At 38.7% G+C, this 22,656-nt stretch overlaps 4 protein-coding genes and 1 long non-coding RNA gene across 7 annotated transcripts in view; 2 read left to right on the forward strand and 3 right to left on the reverse strand.

Moving 5' to 3' along the window:
- The first annotated feature begins 389 nt into the window (after positions 1–389).
- Positions 390–4,456, forward strand: arl8ba (ADP-ribosylation factor-like 8Ba). The gene is made up of 7 exons (XM_077604032.1): positions 390–635; positions 2,022–2,102; positions 2,175–2,248; positions 2,399–2,492; positions 3,112–3,179; positions 3,628–3,698; positions 3,766–4,456. Exons 1-7 carry the CDS (start codon positions 513–515, stop codon positions 3,813–3,815), a joined length of 561 nt encoding a protein of 186 aa, XP_077460158.1. The 5' UTR covers positions 390–512; the 3' UTR covers positions 3,816–4,456.
- Positions 2,777–5,992, reverse strand: LOC144076307 (uncharacterized). Its single transcript, XR_013300786.1, has 4 exons — positions 5,862–5,992; positions 5,575–5,785; positions 4,975–5,073; positions 2,777–3,675 (listed from the first exon to the last, which is right to left on the reverse strand). It is a non-coding gene; the product is annotated as an uncharacterized LOC144076307 (long non-coding RNA).
- On the forward strand, positions 5,204–11,435 carry edem1 (ER degradation enhancer, mannosidase alpha-like 1). Its single transcript, XM_077604030.1, has 12 exons — positions 5,204–5,771; positions 6,622–6,694; positions 6,785–6,888; positions 7,513–7,684; positions 7,763–7,946; positions 8,060–8,234; positions 8,316–8,436; positions 8,892–9,062; positions 9,595–9,668; positions 9,738–9,834; positions 10,450–10,617; positions 10,733–11,435. The coding sequence occupies exons 1-12, from the start codon at positions 5,332–5,334 to the stop codon at positions 10,820–10,822; spliced, it is 1,869 nt and encodes a 622-aa protein (XP_077460156.1). The 5' UTR covers positions 5,204–5,331; the 3' UTR covers positions 10,823–11,435.
- A 237-nt stretch (positions 11,436–11,672) lies between these two features.
- Positions 11,673–17,170, reverse strand: gnat1 (guanine nucleotide binding protein (G protein), alpha transducing activity polypeptide 1). Its single transcript, XM_077604031.1, has 9 exons — positions 16,899–17,170; positions 15,868–15,910; positions 14,861–15,002; positions 14,619–14,776; positions 14,410–14,538; positions 13,554–13,683; positions 13,301–13,454; positions 12,705–12,910; positions 11,673–12,099 (listed from the first exon to the last, which is right to left on the reverse strand). The coding sequence occupies exons 1-8, from the start codon at positions 17,002–17,004 to the stop codon at positions 12,720–12,722; spliced, it is 1,053 nt and encodes a 350-aa protein (XP_077460157.1). The 5' UTR covers positions 17,005–17,170; the 3' UTR covers positions 11,673–12,099; positions 12,705–12,719.
- A 3,594-nt stretch (positions 17,171–20,764) lies between these two features.
- LOC144075178 (semaphorin-3F-like) overlaps positions 20,765–22,656 on the reverse strand; it is a 91,881-nt gene continuing 89,989 nt past the window's right edge. For all 3 annotated transcript variants that reach the window (XM_077601986.1, XM_077601987.1, XM_077601984.1), the window contains one exon: positions 20,765–22,267. In XM_077601986.1, the coding sequence (XP_077458112.1) occupies positions 21,797–22,267 (471 nt within the window). In that variant the 3' untranslated portion in view covers positions 20,765–21,796. The remainder of the gene's footprint in view (positions 22,268–22,656) is intronic.

A 22,656-nucleotide genomic window follows, 5' to 3' on the forward strand; every position in this document is an offset into this window, starting at 1 on the left:
ACTGCTTCGTCACTGCTGTCATTGTCAAATCTTAAACCAACTATTGACAGCAATACATTGAATACATATCATCATGTTTTATTAATTATTGTTATTGCAGTATTGCTAGAATAAGCAAGGTCGTTTCAGTAGGCCCGTTTTCGTTTCTGGTAACTTTGAACGAAAAAAAAAACAGGTGATTTTTCAAAATTGTATAATTTGATTCCATAAATACTAAATAAAATTTATCTTTAAAAAATACAAGAATAAATGGTATTATTCCTAAGGTATAAGAGTTTATCATTTGAGATCTAAAAAAGTGTCTGGAAAATATATATTATTATTATTGGTCTTGTCGTTGGCTCTCTCCGCCTGCAGCGGCGCTGCCTCGCCCCTCTGCCCCAGTTTTGAGATCACATGACGGGCTGGCTGTCTCCGACTTCACCCCCTCCCTCCCTCCTCTCCAAAGCTGGAAAAGCCCAACTAAACATCTGACAGGGAGGGAAGAGGCGAAACACCACCAACTTCCCAAGATGCTGGCACTAATAAACCGGCTTTTAGACTGGTTCAAGTCCCTTTTTTGGAAGGAGGAGATGGAGTTGACCCTGGTCGGCCTCCAGTATTCGGGGAAAACGACGTTCGTCAACGTAATCGCCGTAAGTCTACCTGCCTGCTATGGCTAACTAGCCTAATGCTAAAAGCATTAGCGCTAATGATGGGAGAACGATGACTAGGAAAAAAACACTGCTTTACCCAGCGTTTCTGCAGATAAAAAATCATAGAATATTAACCTACTGCAGTTCTACCATCATAAAAAAACCGAACGTAAAGAAGAAATTGCCTCGTTACTTGCTAGTTTATTACTTAGACTGGCTAGCAGGCTAAAGCTAAAAGTGTGTAGCTTTGATCTTATGACCGAGTACTGAGCTTCCATCAATAATGTTCAAACTGCACATTTTTATTTGAATACACACAATTCTGATATAAATGGAAAGGTAGTGTGAATGGAATCTACCGTTAATGTGACCTCAAAATAATTAAATTATTATTGAAGTCTTAGCAGGTTTTATTTGAAATTGGAAAATGAGAATCAAAACAATATTTTTGAGTTGTTAATATTTGGATTAAAGTGTCCTTTGGATGAAAGTTATAATGATATTATAATTCGAATATGGGAATCAAATCAGGTATTTTAAGATTTTAAAAAAGGTAAAAGTGATATTTTGGGATCATGTTGTCATCAGTGCTTTTTAAAAATGAATAGCTGATTAGTTTCAATTTATTTTTAAAGAAATAGGTTTAAGGGGAATAAAGTTGTCTATTCTCAAGAAAGTTTTCATATTTAGAGAAAACACACAATGTTGAATAAAAATAAATAACGAAAATAAAGTTGAATGGATTTGTGAAGTCACCTATGTTCAAGAGAATGTAATTTTTTCTAGAAAGTTGTAATTTTGTTTTCAAACTTGTTTGTAACTTTTGCAAGAAACAACTAATAAATTAGTAAGAAGATAACTATTTACAAGTGTAACAATGGAACCACTTCCTATTGTTGCCACTCTTTGTTTTAGTCAATTGTAATAATTGTGGCCCATTTCTAATCTTATTTGGTGTTTCTTGTATTTTGCTTCGTTATACTCACATCCCTGCAAATGAAATGAACTCTTTGCTGCATATAAAAATGCGGTGCGGCAAAGATTCAGTTTCACCAAACAAGCGGTTGTAGGACTTCCTCCAGTCATAAGACCGTTGCAATCATTTCCACTTATCCTTGTCAGGTGACTGTTTCTCGTCATGTGCTGTTATTTGTAGTTGTAATGCGTAAAGTGACCACTAGATATCGCACTTTCGCTCAATTATCTGAGGCAAGAAAACCGGTAGCTTCCCGATACTTAACCATAAGGAAAAAGGGGATTCCAGGACATTCCTGCTTTCTTTCATTAAAATTCACCTACGATACACTCTAGTTAAAGTATAATTTTTAATAAGGACCGCGTTGTTTGAATTTACAATGAAGCAATTATGAAATTGTCTCCTTTCAGTCAGGCCATTTCAGTGAAGACATGATTCCCACTGTTGGATTTAATATGAGGAAGGTCACCAAAGGAAACGTCACTATTAAGGTTGGTGTTTCCTGCTTTTTTTATGAATTCATCTATTTTGTTATATATCATGAAGATAAATTTTCTCCTCAGATTTGGGACATCGGAGGACAGCCGCGGTTTCGGAGCATGTGGGAACGCTATTGTCGTGGTGTCAATGCCATTGTGTAAGTACTGCGCTTACCCCGGGATGCCAAAAATGACATTTAATGTTGTTTACTACTATGAAATGAGCCGTAATCTTTTTGTGTGTGGACCTAAACTTGTCTGACTCGCATGTCGACATTCCTCTCGCACTCTACTCATTTTTTTTTTAGATACATGGTGGACGCAGCGGACCGAGATAAAGTGGAGGCATCGAGGAATGAGCTTCACAATCTATTAGACAAGCCTCAGTTACAAGGGATCCCTGTGAGTATTTACTGTAATGCACTATATGCATCACAAATACCGTATTTTCTCGCATATGTCGTATTTGTCGCTCAAAATGCCATAACGCAAGACAATGCGGCCGATACGGTCATTTATTTCAAAATAGAGAAAAGATAAACAGATAAAACGATTAACAAAAATAATTTTGACATCTATGAATGACATTCAAGAAAAAAAATCGTATCTTGCATAAAATGTGAAAAAACTCACTTACTTGTGCCTGCCATTGCTCGCTCAGGACGCCGCCATCTTACCTAAGGATGACAAACTAGACCATTACGGACACACTTCCTGGTTGTACTTCTCACTTGACTTCCTTTTTGAATTTGTACGCTGGTGAAATTTGTGAATCAGGGGCGTCTTATATGAGAGAAACTGTAAAATTCAACGATTTTTATGGGAATTTTAAGGGTACGGCTTATACGCGCATGCGGCTAATATGCGAGAAATTACGGTAATCCCCACTGGACCACAAAATGTAGGGCTATTCATACTTGTAGATTACTCTTGCCACAATACGAAAATATTCAACACCATATCGATAAAAAAAAATCTGTTAATACCTGCTCCAGTGAGTGTCACTTTTCTCTCTCTATAGGTTCTGGTGCTGGGGAACAAAAGAGACCTTCCCACCGCTTTAGATGAAAAGCAGCTCATTGAGAAAATGTAAGTACCCACTACAGGGGGTCTCCACAGCCGTGCGCGGTCTTTTGGTCGCCCGGACCCAAACAACCGGCGACCAAAAGACCGTCGACAAAACAAGGTAAAACAACACGGTCTACGCATCAATAAAAGCCAACAATGGCCATGAGCTGATGTGTGAGTGTATAAGAGTTTGTATGTACATGCGTTGTCCCTTTAAGAAGCTACGTCAGTCAGGGTCTTAACAAGTTCTCCAACAAAAAAACAATAAAAGTCTGGGAAATTTTGAGCTTTTCTTTAGCCTAATAATGACTAGGGCATTAAGTATGACTAAATAGTCATTCGCAGTTTGTATTGAGGGAATTTGAGCAACGATTTAAATGGTAATTATCAATAACCTTCCAGGCAACCAAACGACCGAGTACCTCCACAGCTACGCTCGATCTTTATTCAACGCTTTCTGTTTTCGTAGGAATCTGGCAGCCATTCAGGACAGAGAGATCTGCTGCTACTCCGTTTCCTGCAAAGAAAAAGACAACATCGGTAAGTTGAGAAGTAGTCTCACGTTTCAAAAATGTTGACATCATTTCATCACTGTGTGTTTCCCCAGATATCACCCTCCAGTGGCTCATTCAGCACTCAAAATCCCGGAGGAGCTGAAAATGTCGGGGGGAGAGATGTTGACGCCAGCTGTTTGCCATGTTACGTCGGATGTGTCCTTAATTCACCAGATGCACTCTTTTTGCTTCTTTTTGTTTCCATTTGTACCATCACAACCCACAAACTCTTGGGAAATGCACTACCCCAAAATGTAATCTTCGATACCAAATGAATGACACGTAATTGGCATTATTTGTCCTTGTGAACTTGTACGAAGTGGTTCATGATGATCATGTGAGGGTTTGTTTGAATGGTCAAAGAGCCTTTTTGCTTCTTTTTTTGCCGATTCATTTCACATCCATGTACATTATTTTCAATTATGCAGCCAAGCAGGTCTGTATAAATAGTATACGGCTTGTATGATTTTTAACAGCGACCGCGCGTATGAATATATGATTTTATTTAAAGTCTGAATGATCAAAAATGACGTCTGTGGCGGGGTTGTGTCGTGTGCTGTACTCTGCTTTGTAAAAAAGTTAGCCTACTAGCAATCCTTTTTGCGCTGCGAGAGTGGTGGACTTTAAAGTGCCTTGCGCAAACGTCTCGTGAAGAAACATGGCACGCAAGTTGTGTGGCCTCGAAGGGGGAAAAATATCAATCACTTCAATGTATTCAATTAAAAGCTTGCTTTTTAATATGTGCATTGTAGTGTTTTCTTTTTTTCTTTGAAATGCGGTCTATTTAAATATATATATACTTTTTGAGTAAAATGTATTACAACAAAATCATGGCTCTATAGAAAACATTTTAAAATATTTTGATTATTTCACACAAAAAAATGTCAGTGTAAAATATTGGAGGTTTTGGAGAATAGGGTTGGCTTTTTACTATAAAACTGCAACATAAAGTACATTAGTTCTGGGATTCATATATTATTGGTGACGTTAGGGGTGGTTAGGGTGTGATTTGGCTTTAGTTCTGCTGTTTAACTTGTACATTTTTTATATTCTCGATTAAAAAAAGAAAATATTGAGCTTTTATTGCTAAAATTCATCGAAGTTAGATTTACGTACATCACGCAGAAAAACGCTTACCATCCAAATCAGACCTTTTAATTCCTCAATAGCCAATTTATCAACGTGTAACTATTGTCTGTTGCATTTTGTCCCCATACTTATTTATACATTTTTTATGCCTTATTATTTAAATCTGTACTTACCGGACCAACCACGTAAAGCGTTGAATCCCGGACGTCAATTGAATGCAACGTGGTCCACAGCTGTCACCCATAAAGCTGTTTCCTATTGGCCAGCACTCCCTACACGTCAGCATAGTCAGGAAACGCCCTGTTACAATGATTGACAGTTATTTGAGCAAATCATTGAACGCCCTTGTCTGCCGTCACTATACAATGTCCAATCGGACGCCTGGATTTTGGGAGGGCCTGGTTTGTTGACAGGAAGCGATTGACTCACGACACGGCCACCAGCTTTCTGGGTTCCAAAGGCAAGCCCAATCCTTCGCTTTCGTTTACTCCGTGCTAAAGTATGCTTTTAAACAGCGAACCGAAGCAAAGATGCAATGGCCGTCGCTAGTAGTCGGTCTAATCCTGCTGAGACTGTCTGCCAGTTTATGGCTCGCCTTCGGGCTCGCAGCTTACATTAGCTTGGGCATTGGCTTCCCCGGCGAGGCGGAGGAGCCCCGGACCGGGGACAGGGAAAGCACCGAGTCGTGGTCCCAGCGGATAAGCGGCTACAAACATGAGGAAGCCACCGGGACGTGTGCCAAGGTGACGGGAGAGTCGCCGGTAAGATCTTACCTGAGCTTCTTCGACGGCAATAAGGATGACTATGTCCGGAGATACAGCTCCTTCCCGGACACGCTGAAAGCGACAATGAAGGAGAAGGCCAGGGAAATGTTCTACTTCGGATATGATAACTACATGAAATATGCTTTCCCCAAAGACGAGCTTAACCCTATTGACTGCGAAGGCAGGGGCCCGGACGTGCAGAATCCGTGAGTCGTCACACCTAAAAGCATATCATATGATAGACGGGGTTTTAAATAGTCTATATTAAAAAATAAATTCCAGAATGGTTTACTCACTGATCTGGCAGATGATCCAATACATTTTACTTGCAAGCTAGTGTGTCATTCTCCTGTAAAACATAAAGATAGAATTTAAGATTGATAGCATTGTTGCGAAATTAAATTAAACAGTAAAGGCTAATATAATCCTCAATTCTATTTTTTATTTTACTGATTATAATCCCTCGGGTTAGCATATTAACTGCCGCACGATTGAAATTGCCTTAAAATCATTGAATTTTACTATTTCTCGCGTATAAGCCGCCCCCTGATTCACAATTTTCACCTCCATATTCATGCTTTTAATAGGGAGTACAAATGTGTTACTTTAAAGGGAAAATCTTAAGAAAATTATGAATATTATAATTATTAGGGTGAATATCTAAAGGAAGTTAGTCATTCATGCAGTAATGTTTGTTTTCTTACTGCAAAACAGAAAATAAACAATAAATAGTAACCGTTAAATTGCTGACATCTACTGGTAAAAAAAGAGTATAGCAACGCTGTAAGTCTTGTGCGCATATAAGCCGTACCCTTGATTCAGTCATCATTTTTTTGAGTAACAAATACGGCTTATATGGAAGAAAATATGGTAACCTACACTGTTTTATAGACTTGTTTCACAACTATTTGCAGAAAATAACTAATGAATGACCTCACAATTGGAGATTACACAGTGAAAGGGCTTGTTGATTATGTGAAAACAAAAAATCCTATTGTTAAATTTATATATTGTTTGCCCAAGATTGTTTATGATCATTTTGTTTTTAAATTTCAGCTCCAATATTAACATCAATGACGTTCTGGGAAACTACTCGCTAACGCTCATTGACACATTGGATACCCTATTGGTTAGTCATCCTTTCCACGGTCCAGACAGTTTTTCTTTTGAAATGACGCTGTTCAGAAAATAATAATAATAATTTGACATGTCCTACTAGGTGCTTGGAAATGTCACTGAGTTCCGGCGGGCTGTCAAGCTGGTTATTGACACTGTGTCTTTTGATAAGGACTCCACGGTCCAGGTTTTTGAGGCCAATATCAGGTACCAATGGAAAAACTACAATCATTAATAAGACACCTTTTGTTTCATTAATACCTCGTGTATATATATGTTGTATTGAATTTGTATTGAATTCGTTCGCTGGACCAAAATGAGAGAAAAAAAATGCAATTATTGAATTAAAAATTGGGAAAAACAGGAAATATTCCCTATACATCTATAATCTTCATTTGAATTTTAGCAGAAAACAGAAAGTCGGCACTCATGATTTACTTTCTCGGGCCGCTCAAAATGATGTGGTGGGCCAGATTTGGCCCCCGGGCCGCTGCTTTGACACCTGTGGTTTAAAGCCACAGAGGGGGGATCAAAATGTTATTGTGGTGCGATCTACCGGTAAATGCCATTTTAGCTGCCCCCGCGTATAAGACGCACTATTCAAAATGCCTTAAAATCGTTGAATTTCACAATTTCTCGCGTATAAGCCGCCCCCTGATTCCCAATTTTCACCTCCATATTCATGCTTTTAATAGGGAGTACAAATGTGTTACTTTGAAGGGAAAATCTTAATTAAAATCATTGCACGTGGTATTTCTGAGATACTTTATGTATTAAAATCAATTTTTGCCCAGCCCTAATCATTTAATTTATTGATCTCGTTTGATGAAGGATACTAGGTAGCCTCGTCTCTGCTCACATCTTGCTAACGGATTCCAAGCATCCTTTTGGGAGAGTGAACTTGGAGGGTTATGAAAACCAGCTGCTGGACCTGGCTCACGATCTGGCCTTGCGCCTCCTGCCGGCCTTTGAGAACACCAGCACGGGGATCCCCTATCCAAGGGTGCGTCTGACATACCCTGATCCCTCAAGATCAGTCCTTTTTTGTTGACGTATTCATGTCATTTCTTTGGTAACGCAGGTGAACCTAAAAACTGGAGTCCCGTCCGGCAGCATTAACGAGACCTGTACTGCGGGGGCCGGATCCCTGCTGGTGGAATTTGGAATTCTGAGCCGGTTGACGGGAGATTTCACGTTTGAGTCTGTGGCTCGACGAGCTGTTAGAGCCCTCTGGAAGCTGAGGAACAGCGATACCGGTCTGCTAGGTACAGCATTTGACCCAAATTAGGCTTAAAAATGAAATGGTCCAGATGCTCGATGGGGTTTAGTTTTCAAATTTGAGACATTTTGTCATATTTTCATTCATTTGTCCAATTAGGCAACATCGTCAACATCCAAACGGGCCACTGGGTGGGCAAGCAGAGCGGCCTCGGGGCCGGCATTGACTCCTTCTACGAGTATCTACTCAAGTCGTACATCCTGTTTGGTGAAAAGGAGGACTATGCCATGTTTCAAGCTGCCTACGATAGCATCCAGAACCACATGAGGCGAGGGTGAGGGACTCCTATGAATAAAAAACTTGAAATTCTTATCATTGATGTATTACAAGACTGATTTTTTCCCAATTCACGTAGGCGAGAGTCGTGCAATGAAGGAGAAGGTGACCCTCCCATTTACGTCAACGTCAACATGATGAGCGGCAAGATCATGAACACCTGGATTGACTCTCTTCAGGCCTTTTTTCCCGGTTTGCAGGTTGGTTTGCATACTGATAGGTCTGTAAAAACAGCTTCAGGAGCAGGTTAAGAAAGAGTGAGATCAATTTAATAGGAAATAGGTTTATTACCAGACTGCAGGATGGAGAGAGAGAGCTCTAACAGTGGAGAACCGCTCAGCCTGGTGTCCTTTGGACAGTGGGTCAGTCTTTATATAGGAAAACAGAGTATAGTATAGTTTCTATGACAACGACCAAACTGGGCAAAGTGATTAATTAGTGTTAAGTCTCCATGACAACGACCAAACTTTGGGATAAGTCTGATGAATCGTTGTCAAGTTTCTACGATCACGATGTTTCTATACTTACAAAAACTGATACAATATGAACAAGCAATTGGCAAGCGTCTTTGTCATCTTATCTTACCACTCAAAAAGCACTGAGATTTTGCGTGTATGAAGAAGACATCTTCGGGTGGACTTTTTTCTGGTTCTAGGTGCTAAACGGCGACGTGGAAAACGCCATTTGCCTCCACGCCTTCTATTATGCTATCTGGAAGCGCTATGGGGCTTTGCCGGAGAGGTACAACTGGAAGCGGCAGGCCCCTGATGTCCTCTTTTACCCACTCAGACCTGAGCTGGTGGAGTCCACGTATCTGCTCTATCAGGTAACATTCATTATATTGAAACAATTGTAATTAAATTCATCCTGAACTGGAACAATACTGTTAAATAAGCAAAATTTTGTACAAAAAAATTCCAAGACATCAACAAAGGCTGGCTCTAGAGGTGACTGTGTTCTTCCCTTCAAAAGGAGTGCTAAATTAGCTAAAGCGTCTTCTCTCTTCATACCTGAAACTCCATAGCAATTAGCATATGTCAACTCCTATCTCTGAACCTCTTGGCCAATCATCTTTCAGCCTGGCTAGACGAACAAAATTACGATCACAATGCTGTCAAACTATGCTACGTAGGCATCTGTGTGTCTCGTATGTGTCATCATTTATCTTCAACCTACACAAGGGACTAAAGATGGAAATTAGCCCTCAGCTACAATCATACATATTTACATATGTTCATTAATATGTGCTGTCCCTTTTAAATAAACCAATCTCAAACTCCATTTGTGGCCCTTGACGACCAATCCAGTTTTTACTGTGATTGAATAACAAGCTTTATTCACTATTATGTACTTTGCAGGCGACCAAAAATCCTTTCTACTTACATGTGGGCATGGATATCCTTGAGAGCCTTGAAAATAATACCAAAGTCAGGTGTGTACCTCGCAGTTGTTACCTACTTTTTTCCTGTTCTTTTGTTGATGCGCTCTTTATGATCTGCAGATGCGGCTATGCTACCCTCCATCACGTCGTGCACAAATCCAAAGAAGATCGCATGGAGAGTTTCTTCCTCAGTGAAACCTGCAAATATCTTTATCTAGTATGTGCCGGACCATAAAAAATATATCTAAATTTTGTACTCAATTTTTTTTTTGTTAAGGTTAGACACATTTACTCTTTTAGTGCCATTTGCTTTGCAACGCACTCGTAACAAACACATTTAATTGAACTTGGATTACGATGCAGACACACTCAAAAGTAAGTTTAATCTAACCTTACACTAAACTTAATTCTAATTTTGTTTGACATTTTGATACCTTTCTTGGCTCTATTTGCCCCGCCTTCACCTTGACTTTCAGATGCAACCCATCAAGGGTTGTTTGCTTTTGTCATCCCTTCAAAATATTCCCAAAATGATGCACACAAATGTCCTCACAATGGGATAACGCATGACCACTCACCAAGAAGTAGTATATACTCCTCTCGTATTAGCGAACAAGCTCCGCCATTCGCACTGACTAACGGGGAAAAAAAACACTGAAAAAAATGCAACGCTCCGCCCAGTGCTCGTAGAGACATTACACGAGGGAGTTGCGACCAGTACTACTGTACACCATACTCCTTTTGAATTTATTATTACATTGTGTGTATGTGATTAATTGCGATTGAAATGTTTAATAGTTTCCGGGCCCTAATTTTTTTCAACTCATTGCAGCTATTTGACGAGGACAACCCGCTTCACAAATCGGGGTACAAGTACATCTTCACCACTGAGGGTCACTTGATGCCTGTTGATAAGCGCTTTCGGGAAAAACGATGGAGCGGAACGTGTCGGCAAGAAGACGACACCACCATGGAGCAGCCCTCCCGGAACGCCAGCGAGGTAAGGATAACAGGGTCACGTCAGGTTGCTGGCGTTTTTCCAACAAATCTAGTTTCAAAATGGACGCTGATGATTCGTTAGTATTGAAAATGATTGTCTCGGCCCTCCCACGTAGTGCACCCGGATCCCCGAGGCGCGGCGCTACACGTTGCCGTTGAAGAGTGTCTACATGAGGCAAATCGATCAAATGGTCGGGGTGCTATGAGTCCTCTTTGCTAAGGCACATTTTGACTATAACGCGAATGGGGACGAAACGGATGCAACACGAATTCTAATTTTTCACTGGGTGAAATCTGTCAATTTGGATTGTTAAGAGATAATGCTTGTGTGTGTTGGGATATGCAAAAAAAATGAAAAACATCCTCCCACATTCTTCAACGTTCAGTGCCTGTTTGTAATTCAACATAAGGGCTTTTCTCCGTTTTAAATCGTGCCTGCTTACATAGTCAATTCTTGACTTTTTTCCATGTTTTGGGTGCCATAACAAATGTTAACATACATTGAGAACTATTTTTAAAAGTGCCTTAGCTTTTTTTGTGTTATTCCGCAGGAATTCGTGTGTACAGATGTTTACATGTTTACTAATTCAAGCCATAGTTTATTTTTTATTTTTATGTGCACGTTTTCTGATGCTTTTAAAAAAACAAATCCCAGGATTTATTATTAATATTGTGATTACTTCCTACCGGATATAATTGTCTCAGGGTTTAAGGAAAAACAAATGAACAATCTCAAAGTTATTGTCTTAGTTATTGCCTGTAATATGATAAGGTATTATTTTCTTGTGTTGATTTTCTGATTAAACATGCTGCACAGTTGTTTGCCAATTTTTTCTGTAGGGGTTAAAATAATTTGATCTAAATTGGAATTATTTAAAAGCAGAGCCTGACTTTAAACTATTGTAATCTAGATTTAAAGACGCACCTTTGAGAACCAAATTTTCAACCCAAACCCCAAATTTGAGACTTAAAAGACCATTTCTTGCTCTGAAATAGAAGAGACGGTAACTAATTTCTTCTAAAGTATGAATTAAAAATGAAATAAAGTATAGAATCTCTTCTCTACAGAAGCTTTAATAATGGATTCATGCTTTAAACAGCGATGTCTGCATGGAATTCATCCGTTTTGCAAATCTTCACTTTGAAATCATTCTAACCAAACAAATTAAAATCTATGATATATATCATATGATATCTTACAAAGCCATTAGTCTATCAGAGGTTGAAGTGCCTTTGTGCATCCCAAAGAGAGAGGCTTCTCATTGGATGTTTTGCTACACGTTGCATAGCCTCCCAGGACAAGTTAGCTCCGCTATAACAAAGAAATCTTACTGGTGGGAATTCTGCTGGGTTTTAGTCTCTTCTGTCCATGGGAGTCAAAGCTACGACTTCTTATGCGTGTTTTTGAAGGGGCATTTTTGTTTTTTTTTACCCTCAGTAGATGTAGATTTTGGAGTACCTCAAGAGGAATTTTTATATCACCCTGCAAAAAAAGATAGATGTTAGATAAAACGACAAAAAAGATCAGTCTATATCAATAATTATCACGATAACTATCACATCTTTTTTTTTCAAATTTGAAACTTCAAACTTCTGTGAATAAGTAAATAAGCGAACTTTTGGTGTAGTCCTGCATCTCGCTTATTTTGGCTGTTATTGACCTTTTGCGTTCATTCTCCATGTTAGCCTCTATTGCTAACAAAAACACGTTTCCCCATCATCCTCTTCTCCTGAGTGGTGATCTGGAACTAGCGTTCAACTTGCAACAGCGCCCCCGTTTTCTGTGGTGATCGGATGGTGTAATTACAGTTTAAAATTATCAAGTTTTTATCAAACGATTTTAATATCGTTGACAAAAATGATTTCACAATAATTATCTTTATCGTTTTATTTATCTATTTGAAACCTTATTTTGGGTTGTGAACCTAATTTAAAACCCCCAATTTTCTTTTTCGGACCACCATCTTGAAATCCTAAAACCCGTTTGTATTCCGAATCGGAAACCTTAACTTGGAAAGGTGGACTTTGACTTCAAACCTTCATGTGAACCACTAACCTTGCTATCAAACCATGATTCGTTGGACTCACGTGCGTGAAGGTCCTTCAGAAGAGGCCGCAATCCTTCAGGTTTTCTTTGATGATGATGTCTGTGACCGCGTCGAACACAAACTTGACGTTCTCCGTGTCTGTGGCGCAGGTCATGTGCGAGTAGATTTCCTTCACGTCTCGGCGCAGGTTCAAATCCAGGAACTGAATTTTGATGTAGTTACCGGCATCCTCGTAGGTATTGGGACCTCAAGAAAAGAATACGAGCATGCTTTGAGAACCGACTTTACCACACAGTACAGTAATACCTTGACATACGAGTGTCCCAACATGAGAAATTTGAGATACGAGGAACATTCTGCCAAGTATGCGAAGGGTTGCTTATGAGAACTTATGCTTAACCCTTCAAAGCGTGCCGTGGCTGGTTCAATAATTTTAAAAAACGAACTGGACACTTGGTTCTTAGGCATGGAGTAGTTCCGACTCAAAACCCGTGGGAACAAATTCATTTGTATTTAGTTCATTTCTATGGGAAAAGTTGATTTTTAGATACAAGTAAATTGCCATACGAGTTCGGTCCTGGAACGCATTAAGCTCGTATCTCAAGGTATTACTGTCTTTTGATTTGAAATCCTCACCGTCGTAGTCAGGGAAGCACATGCTGAGGTGAGCCTTCTTGATTTTCTCCAGGAACACATCCTTCTTGTTCAAAAAGAGGACAATAGAGGTGGTGGCAAAGTAGCGATGGTTGCAGATGCTGTTGAACAGATGCAGGCTCTCGTGCATCCGGTTCTGGGTGCAAAATAGAGGAGGTCTGAGACCTGTAGACTGCTGAACTTAGAGCTCACCTTAGAGGTTTTGCCCTCACAATAAGTGCTCGAGAGCTCTTACCACTTCGTCATCTTCCACCAGAACCATGTCGTAGGCGCTCAAGGCGGCGATAAAGATGATGCAGGTGACCCCTTCAAAACAGTGGATCCACTTCTTTCTCTCCGATCTCTGACCGCCCACGTCGAACATTCTACATTGAGGCCCACAAACTGAGATTTCAAAACACGACTTTAGAACGTAGGCCCAAGTCGGATTGGTTTACACGTGGGCCTTCACGGGATCATAGTTGACAGAGAACATTGATTAGGTTTTAGTCCTTAGTGAGGTTTATGTCCTTAAAAAATGATATCATCTTTACTAGAGCTTGCAAAATGTTCTTTTTCTTAGCAAAAATGCACATCCTGAGTGACAGTCTTAGTTTTGAAAAAGGTCTTTAGTCCAGAGTCAAAGTACTGAAAGGTGTTTCTAGTATGGTGAGGAAGTTTTAGCCCCCAGAAGATGTTAATGCTTTAGGAAAAGGTTCCTATACTTGGACAAAATTCTAGTCCTAAGTGAGAGTTTTCCTAAGAGTATCTTCCGGAGTGAAGAGAAGGTTCTAGTCTTCAGTTAAGGTTTTAGTAAGGGAGAGAAGGTACAGGTCTAGATAGTGCTTTCTACTGTAGAGATTTTTTTCTGGTGTTGGATTATGGTTGTAGTTTCCAGGTTGTAAATTTGAAAAATCCTAGTCAACTGACAACGTTTTAGTCCTGAACTAAGGTTTCAGTCCTAGGCGATTTTAGTCTTGAGATAAAGTTCTTGTGACCAGAGAAGCTTCTGTTCTTAAGCGAAGGTATTCATCTTCAGATAAACTTCTCGTCCCAAGAGAAAGTTCTCCATCCCTGAAATAGTTTTCATCTGAAAAGTCTCTTTAGCTCACCTGAAATTAAGATCCTTCAAGCCGAACTGGGTCTCGATGATACCAGTGGTTTTCACCCTGGATCGCAGCACGTCTTGCTCAGTGGGCACATACCCAGGTTGGATCAGACGCTCCAAGTCGTTCAAGTAGCTAAGAACAGAAGAGCAACATTGGCTATTCGATCCTCCCCACATCGTTTAATGTCAACTTTCACAACTTGGTGGACTTACTATCCAGCCGAGTCATTCAGCTGGTACTCAGAGGCCCGGTCAAAACTAGCCTGGATTCCCGAATCCTTCCACAGGCGCAGGATAATATCGGACATCTCTTTGGGCATGGTCCCTTCCTCGATAGTATCGGCCAGATGCATCAATTTCCTGGCGTCATCCTACAAAAAATGTAAAACCCAAAACCAATCAGATGATTGCAATGGAGAACAGCCATAATGTGGTACGCCAGAATTTTCTATCACCTGCTGATCGGAGTGGCCGTAGTTGATGCCGAACGTAGTCATGGCTTTCACGATGGCCATGATAGACTGCAGGGTGTTGCTGTAGATGATGGTGATGAACTCCATGGACTCTTCAAGGGAGTAGCCATCTTGGTGAATAATTCTGGCAAGTAACAGAAAGGAATAGTATGGAAGATTATTGCATTCATCTTAAAAATAAAAGAAAGCCCTGGCCTTTTTTCGAAATTAATTAATTTTTTGAATTAATTACTTTTTGAAAACTCAGTTTTTCAAAGTAATGTCAGTTCTAGGGTTGTTTTGTAAATATTTTTGTCTTCGTTTTCCAATATTTTTTTTCTCCTTTTTTGAATAGATTTTTTTTCTTTGATTTTAAATTACATTTTTTTCGGGTTGTTTTTGAATTAACTTTTTTCTTCTTAGTTTTGCGAATTTTATTTTATTTTTGGGTTTTTTAAATTTATTTTTTTACTCAGGTTGTTTTTTTAATTGATTTTTTCTCCTTTGTTTTTTTTTTTTTTTTTTTTCTTGGGTTGTTTTTTGAAATATTTTTTTTTCTTGGTTTTGAAAATTATTTTATTTTTGGGGTTGTTTTTTTTAATTATTTTTTTTCTTTGTTTTTCCTCCAGTCATTACGTAAATAAAATAACAAAGAAATGCATTTATTTTTGGGGGATTTGGTAACTTGGATCTTTTTCGTATCTCGAGTCACTCATTTGCATATGAAAAAAATTGTAACCTGAAACTTTCGTATCTAGAGGCATTCGTAAGTAGAGGTATGACTGTACTTGGAAGTCTCGCGAGATTTTAGACAGTGGGATCACTCGGCCAGGGCTTTCTTTTAATTTTTAAGTTGAATGCAATGAGCTACCGTAGAATGACCATTTTCAAGTGATTTTCTTGGTAAACTTTGAACTAGTTGTAAACATTTTTTTGTCTATTAGTAACTGGTGTTCGATTTTAATCCCCCAAAGTATTCCTACTGAAAAAGAATGAATTCAAGTGCTTACTTCATCTGTTTGACGATTGTGCTTTTTCCTGATTCGCCAGCACCTGCAAAACATAACGTAAAATGTCATTTATGGCAATGAAAAAGTGCTTGCGACAAGTTTAATACTAATAATCGGTCTTGGGAAATAATGATGAGCTCATTGTGTTCATGAGGAGAAGGCCAATGGCTCTTAATGCCTCTTATCGCATATCATATAATCTGCTCCAAAGCTGATGTCAGGACTAACATTCTCCTTTTGTCCATGACCTACATTTTAATTTTCATGACGATCTCTGTCATCCTATGAAAAAAAACTTTTTTTGCAAGAATCTTGCATTAAATATGATATCAAATGCAAAATGTCGTTAAGCGGAACTAGCGGACAAATGTTAGCTAAAATAGCTTTATCGGTTTATTGGGAAACATGTTTTGGGGTTGCTTAAACACCAAAATATGTATAAATGTTCTTTTGGCCAATGTAGTGACTGTTTAACAAATATATTTAAAGCAATATTTGGCAATTAGATTTTAAGATAAACAAAATTTCTCCCGACAACCAAAATATAATGCAAAATGCTTTTATTTTTCGCAATATTCAATGTTTTAACTTATATAAGTTATTGTATTCAGTATTTTTCTGTAATATTAACGATACAATGCATCAAATACCTCCCTTGTCAATTTTCCAAACAGAACATAAACTATCTAATATTAAATAAAAAAATATTATAATACTATAATATATAATAATATTATATTAAAATTATATTTTTCCTTTAAATCTTTGCTTTACTTTAGAAATTATTTAATTAATAGCACAATACAACATCCATCCATGTTTTACATTATACTGAAAGAAAGAGTAACCCAATGTAATACATAATAATTATTTTCCTTTAGTTTGATATTATAAATGACACGATTACATCGATTTGACTAAAATTTCAGTGTCGTATTTCCGTGATTTGATTGGAAAAAAAATGTAAATAGTAGTTTGATGATCTAAGCTTGCAGCAAATGTGGCAACTTTTAGCGAATAGATGACGTTACCTAATAGCAGCAACTTGACGGTCCTGGCGTCTTTGTCGGCGTCTTCCTTGAGCTTCTTCTCCAGCTCCCTTGAGCGCTTCTCCTCGGCACTGGCACCCGCCCCCATGTCGCTGGTCCCGGCTCGGGCCCCTCCGCCGAATCCAAAAGTTCCCTGAAGAACGAGCGAGAAGTAGATGCGGCGCCGCTCGACAACTTTGCCAGTATTTTCCCTCGGTCTTAGCAATGGGGTTTGCGGGATCGCCCACCTGACGGGGATGGCCGACCAATGGGGTGCAAGGACAGGAGTGGCGGGAGGGTTGGAGGACGTCGGGGTGAGGGTACCTAGACGGAGAGCCTTGAGGGGGACTTTGCTGCGCTCAGCGGAAGATCTACATCGGCTCAAGTGCTTATCTGCTAGCAAGCTTCACACATTGACTCGCTCGCATTCGAGTCCTAAAAACTCCAAATGTTCGCTTCGAAAAGTAGTCTAAGACCTTAACCCTTGCTCCAAACCTAAATTCAAACCCCAACATTTTGTTGGTTCGCGAGCCGCTTTAACGTCAACTTGATTTCACGTGGGCCGGACCATTTTAGATATAATATTTAGATTTTTTTATTTATAAATGGATTAAAAGAACTGGATTAAAAGCCCTGAATATTCAGTTTTTTATAGATATAAAACAATGTTTATTTTAGCTTTTTTTAAATATATTTTTAGATTTTACAAAATGATTTTTCAACTAAAAACACAGAAAAAAATTATTAAAAATTACAATTATTGATTTAAAAGGGGGAAAATCAGGGAATTTAATATACATCTATACTCTTCATTTTGATTTGATCCTAAAACAGAAAGCCAGCAGTCATGATTTACTTTCCCGGGCCATACAAAATGATGCGGCGGGCCAGATTTGGCCCCCGGGCCGCCACTTTGACACAGGTGGTTTAAACCCTTAGTACATTTGTTGTTAGCACTGAGTTCGTGAACGGACTTCACCTTCGAAAATCTTCCCCTGAAACCGTTAGCCTGGTTTGAAAGTAGTTTCAAACTCATTTTAAAAAAGTGCCAAACTTTCATTTTCAATTTCAAAATGCGTGAATATTTGCTAAATAATTCAAAAAATGTATCAGTTCTAAGATTAGTGTGTATTCGATTGGCTACTGGTTGAAAATGATTTGTAATTGGCCATATTGTGTTTTGTTTGTCTGTATAACCCTGAGCACTTAACAGCAACAACAAAAATGGAGGTGTTTTTTTTAAAAAGAGCAATTATAAATAATGAGTATTATTAGCATGTTTGTAGGGAGGGTGATGCATCTAAAGAGCTTTGTGGGCTCACCCCACAGATCTCATTGACCTTAATCTGAGTCTGGTTAAGTATCCTAATCTACTCAATTTCAATTATAAATGGCTGCATGTAGTTTGTGCCAGTGAAAGTGATTCACGAGCAACGTCGTTCCCTCTAAGACGCGCAACAACTGTGCAATTGTGTGTATATATTTAATCTATGTGTATGTATGTTGTGTGCATATGTATGTTGTGTGCGTATTTATGTTGTGTGCGTAAGTATGTTGTGTGCATATGTATGTTGTGTGCGTATGTATGTTGTGTGCATATGTATGTTGTGTGCGTATGCATGTGTGCGTATGTATGTTGTGTGCGTATGTATGTATGTTGTGTGTATGTATGTATGTTGTGTGTATGTATGTATGTTGTGTGCGTATGTATGTTGTGTGTGTATGTATGTATGTTGTGTGTATGTATGTATGTTGTGTGTGTGTGTGTATGTATGTATGTTGTGTGTGTCTATGTATGTATGTTGTGTGTGTGTATGTATGTTGTGTGTGTGTGTATGTATGTATGTTGTGTGTGTGTATGCATGTTGTGTGTGTATGTATGTATGTTGTGTGTGTATGTATGTTGTGTGCGTATGTATGTTGTGTGCGTATGCATGTATGTTGTGTGTATGTATGTATGTTGTGTGTGTATGTATGTATGTATGTGTGTGTATGTATGTATGTATGTGTGTGTATGTATGTATGTATCCATGTATGTATGTATGTATGTACACAGAAGGGACTCTTAATGTACATTTATACATACATACATACATACATTCTAGTGACATTTATTAAGATATTGTATCTAAGGATATTAATTATTCAATGTTATTTAATGTGAAATATTCCCTTTCCCAATAAACCTCGCTTATTTAAACCCTTAATAATAAAAAATAGCTTACCACAGATCCTAATTTGAAGCCCAAATCTCTCTTCCTCCACAAATACAGCAAGCGCAAGAAAGTTACAGCTGTTATTATAAAATATAGAGCATTTATTTATTAGTCAGCAACATTGACATGGAAGAAGTTATTATTATTATTCTTTTTACAAGTCATTATAACAAGCGAGAATAAGTCATTACCTTGCACCAATGACCCCGGCGGGGGAAACAGGAAATCAAATTTCAAATATAAGTACTGCAACACCCTCTTAAAAAAAATGATATTACTTCTATATTCCCACAATGAGAAGGACATTCACCGACATTCACAGGAACAAAGCCTCTATTTTTTAGACAAACACTTTAATATACTTACTTACATTGTACATGCATGCCATGCACCACGGAAAGACGTCCTGCAAAAATTGCTTGTGATTGGACCTGCTCTATGAACGCTTTCTCCTGTAAATTAATCTTATCAACGACATCATTATTTCTTAGTGGCGACATACATTTATGGAAGAGAATTAGGGCCAGTAAAGGAAAAAAAACCTTGGTCAGAATTCGGACTTTATACTCACTTTTAAGTAAAACGTCTGACTTTATTCTCATTTTAAGGTACGAATTGGCACTTTATTCTCATATACCTCAAGTCTTTGTCACTTTTTGATGATAAATTGAGAATTCTTACATTCTGACAATGTCAGAATTCAGATTTTCTGAGGAGAAATTGACTCACTTTATAGGGATAATTCTGAGAATTTGATTTTAAAATGAGAATTCTGAGAATTCAGAATTTTGATTTTAAGATGAGAATTCTGAGAATTCAGAATTTTGATTTTAAAATGAGAATTCTGAGAATTCAGAATTTTGATTTTAAAATGAGAATTCTGAGAATTCAGAATTTTGATTTTAAAATGAGAATTCGGAATTTTAAAATGAGAATTCTGAGATTTCAGAATGATGATTTTAAAATGAGAATTCAGAATTTTGATTTTAAAATGAGAATTCTGAGAATAAATTCAGAATTTTGATTTTAAAATGAGAATTCTGAGGATACATTCAGAATTTTGATTTTAAAATGAGAATTCTGAGAATCAAGTCAGAATTTTGATTTTAAAATGAGAATTCTGAATATAAATTCTGAATTTTGATTTTAAAATGAGAAGTCTATGAATAAATTCAAAATTTTGATTTTAAAATGAGAATTCTGAGAATCAAGTCAGAATTTTGATTTTAAAATGAGAATTCTGAGAATAAATTCTGAATTTTGATTTTAAAATGAGAAGTCTATGAATAAATTCAAAATTTTGATTTTAAAATGATAAGTCTGAGAATAAATTCAGAATTGTGATTTTATAAGGAGAATTCTGAGAATCAAGACAGTATTTTGACTTTAGCACTCACTTTTAAACCAGAAGTCGATCCAACTACCTGTCGCATGGTAAGCGGACGCTTAACCATATGAGTTAAGTTACCATCCACTTCCTACCATGCCACAGACTGGCCCACTATTTTTCAGTTTGACCTGAAAAGAGAGAACTTGTGTCAATAGACAAATAGTGTCAAAACCACAAACTCCACATATGCAGTTCCAGAAAAAATAAAATAAAAGGGACCTAGGAGGGTAATTAAAAAAATTAAAACACAAAAATAAAAAAAATGCCTGGTATTCTTTGGTTTATTATGTTTAGCCATTAGGATAAACTGCAAAACTGACCTTGGCCTGAAATTTGTAGGGGGGCGCCATTGGCTGGTGTACGGGTAATTGTATAGGACAGTGCTTAGAAGTGAGGTACCACTTTGAGAACGTGGGTTAACGCTTGTGGTATTAACAAAAAATAAAAAACAGTCCAACTACAGTGAAATTTTTAAAGTACATTAACGATTTAGTACAATACATTTGCATTTCAAATCGATCAATTAGCTCCGCGGTGAAGTTTTCAGTCTATTACACAAATCTATAAATTCATACATATCTAATAGGATCATTGAATAATGTTCCCTTTTTACTCCAATATTAAAATGTTCAAAGTGTAAAATGGCCGATTGGACGACTGTTTTTGAATGATGCTAATTGTAGTCTCATAGACGTTGAAAAATGACAAAAAACTGATTATTTGCATTTCAAAGAAGATTTAAACGAAAACATTTGCAATGTTTTTGTCTGAATCTCCTTCTGTACTCAAAGTGACATCAACTTAATTGGCAATTAAAAAGGCGTTACTACATGTATTTCGCCAACGTGAACGGCGACCATTCCAAACCAACTTGAGCAGGCGTCCAAACCCAATGACAAATCTGTGGATTTTTGCGCGGGCGGCCATGAAACTGCTCTTTTACGCCGTCTCTCAACAGCTTTCTAGTCCGAGTTCCACTTTCCAGTCCTCTTCTGAGCTGGCGACACACCGAAACGTAAATGAAAATATCCTCACGTACTCATTAACACTAACCAGAACATCAGAAGAACAACAACGGCAACGTATTCACAAAAAAAACGCGTTTCTCCCTAGATAGGTACAAAGAATGACTTTTTACAACCTACAATAAATACGGTGCCTTTGACCCGAGAGTTTTTTTTGTCTTTTCTTGTCGTATTGCGTCCGTTACGAGTCGCTCCTCGACGTTGGAGGGGAAAGTGTGCGGGGGTGAGGGTGGTGGGGACTCTCGGCGAGGGCGGCTGGCTCCCGCGCCCTCATGTCTGGGCGGGGCTGGTTTTATCGTCGCGATGCCGACGGTTTCGCGGCTTCTTCTGTTCCTTCAGTTCTTTCAGACTCTTGACTTTGCCATCCCCGAGGCCGCCTCCTCCTCCGCCGGCGGCGCCACCGCCGCCGCCGCCATCACCCAGCTGCCAGTAATCCTGGCAGTATTGGTTGATCAGGCCCATCTCCGGTTGGCTCAGGATGGTCAGCAGGTCCTTGTACTGGCCGGCGCTCGGCGTCCAGGCGCTGGACTGCAGCGGGGCGAGGGCCGGGGAAGGCGCCCCCGTTTCCACCAGGACGTTGTTGACGGTGCGGCTGGACAGGACCACCAGCTGCAGCTTGACCAGCGTGTGCTTGAAGTTCTTCTCCGTCGACGTGCACTGGTAGATGCCGTTGTCCGACGGTTGCAAGGAGCGAATCAGGAGGCCCTGCTCCGTCTTCAGGACCCGGCCCTCCGAGCGAATCTGGGCAGGGTCAGGAGAAGCGGTGAGCATTCTTTTCAACGCTCAATGTTCTCCATAAAAGCATTCTAAAGGGTGTTGGCTTTTTAATGGAATTTGATGGGAAAGTTTATTTTTGTGTTTTTGGTGGAAAATATGAAACGCATGCTTGGTGGGAGGAGTTTGTGTATAGTTTTGTTCAAGAAATGGCCTTGAAATCTCTTAAAATGTGATATGAAATCATTGCCTTTGTTATCCAAGTGTTGCACTCATCACGGGAACCAACCGGCCCCCATTGATTGAAATTAAATCGGTTCACGGGCCGCTTTAACGTCAACTTGATTTCACATGGGCCGGACCATTTTAGATATAATATTTAGATTTTTTAAATAAATGGATTAAAAGAACTGGTT

The sequence above is a fragment of the Stigmatopora argus genome, chromosome 6 (genome assembly GCF_051989625.1).
Source record: "Stigmatopora argus isolate UIUO_Sarg chromosome 6, RoL_Sarg_1.0, whole genome shotgun sequence".
In the NCBI taxonomy this organism is placed as follows: domain Eukaryota; kingdom Metazoa; phylum Chordata; class Actinopteri; order Syngnathiformes; family Syngnathidae; genus Stigmatopora; species Stigmatopora argus.

Excerpts from the sequence above, each read along its gene's own strand:
- arl8ba (XM_077604032.1), top strand. The coding sequence starts at position 513 with ATGCTGGCACTAATAAACCGGCTTTTAGACTGGTTCAAGTCCCTTTTT. Across the intron at positions 636-2,021 it reads CGTTCGTCAACGTAATCGCC|TCAGGCCATTTCAGTGAAGA; the intron begins GTAAGTCTACCT and ends GTCTCCTTTCAG. Across the intron at positions 2,103-2,174 it reads AAGGAAACGTCACTATTAAG|ATTTGGGACATCGGAGGACA; the intron begins GTTGGTGTTTCC and ends TTTTCTCCTCAG.
- edem1 (XM_077604030.1), top strand. The coding sequence starts at position 5,332 with ATGCAATGGCCGTCGCTAGTAGTCGGTCTAATCCTGCTGAGACTGTCT. Across the intron at positions 8,437-8,891 it reads CCTTTTTTCCCGGTTTGCAG|GTGCTAAACGGCGACGTGGA; the intron begins GTTGGTTTGCAT and ends TTCTGGTTCTAG. Across the intron at positions 10,618-10,732 it reads CCTCCCGGAACGCCAGCGAG|TGCACCCGGATCCCCGAGGC; the intron begins GTAAGGATAACA and ends CCTCCCACGTAG.
- gnat1 (XM_077604031.1), bottom strand. The coding sequence starts at position 17,004 with ATGGGGGCGGGTGCCAGTGCCGAGGAGAAGCGCTCAAGGGAGCTGGAG. Across the intron at positions 14,777-14,860 it reads ACGGCCACTCCGATCAGCAG|GATGACGCCAGGAAATTGAT; the intron begins GTGATAGAAAAT and ends CATTTTTTGTAG. Across the intron at positions 12,911-13,300 it reads GTGCTTCCCTGACTACGACG|GTCCCAATACCTACGAGGAT; the intron begins GTGAGGATTTCA and ends TCTTTTCTTGAG.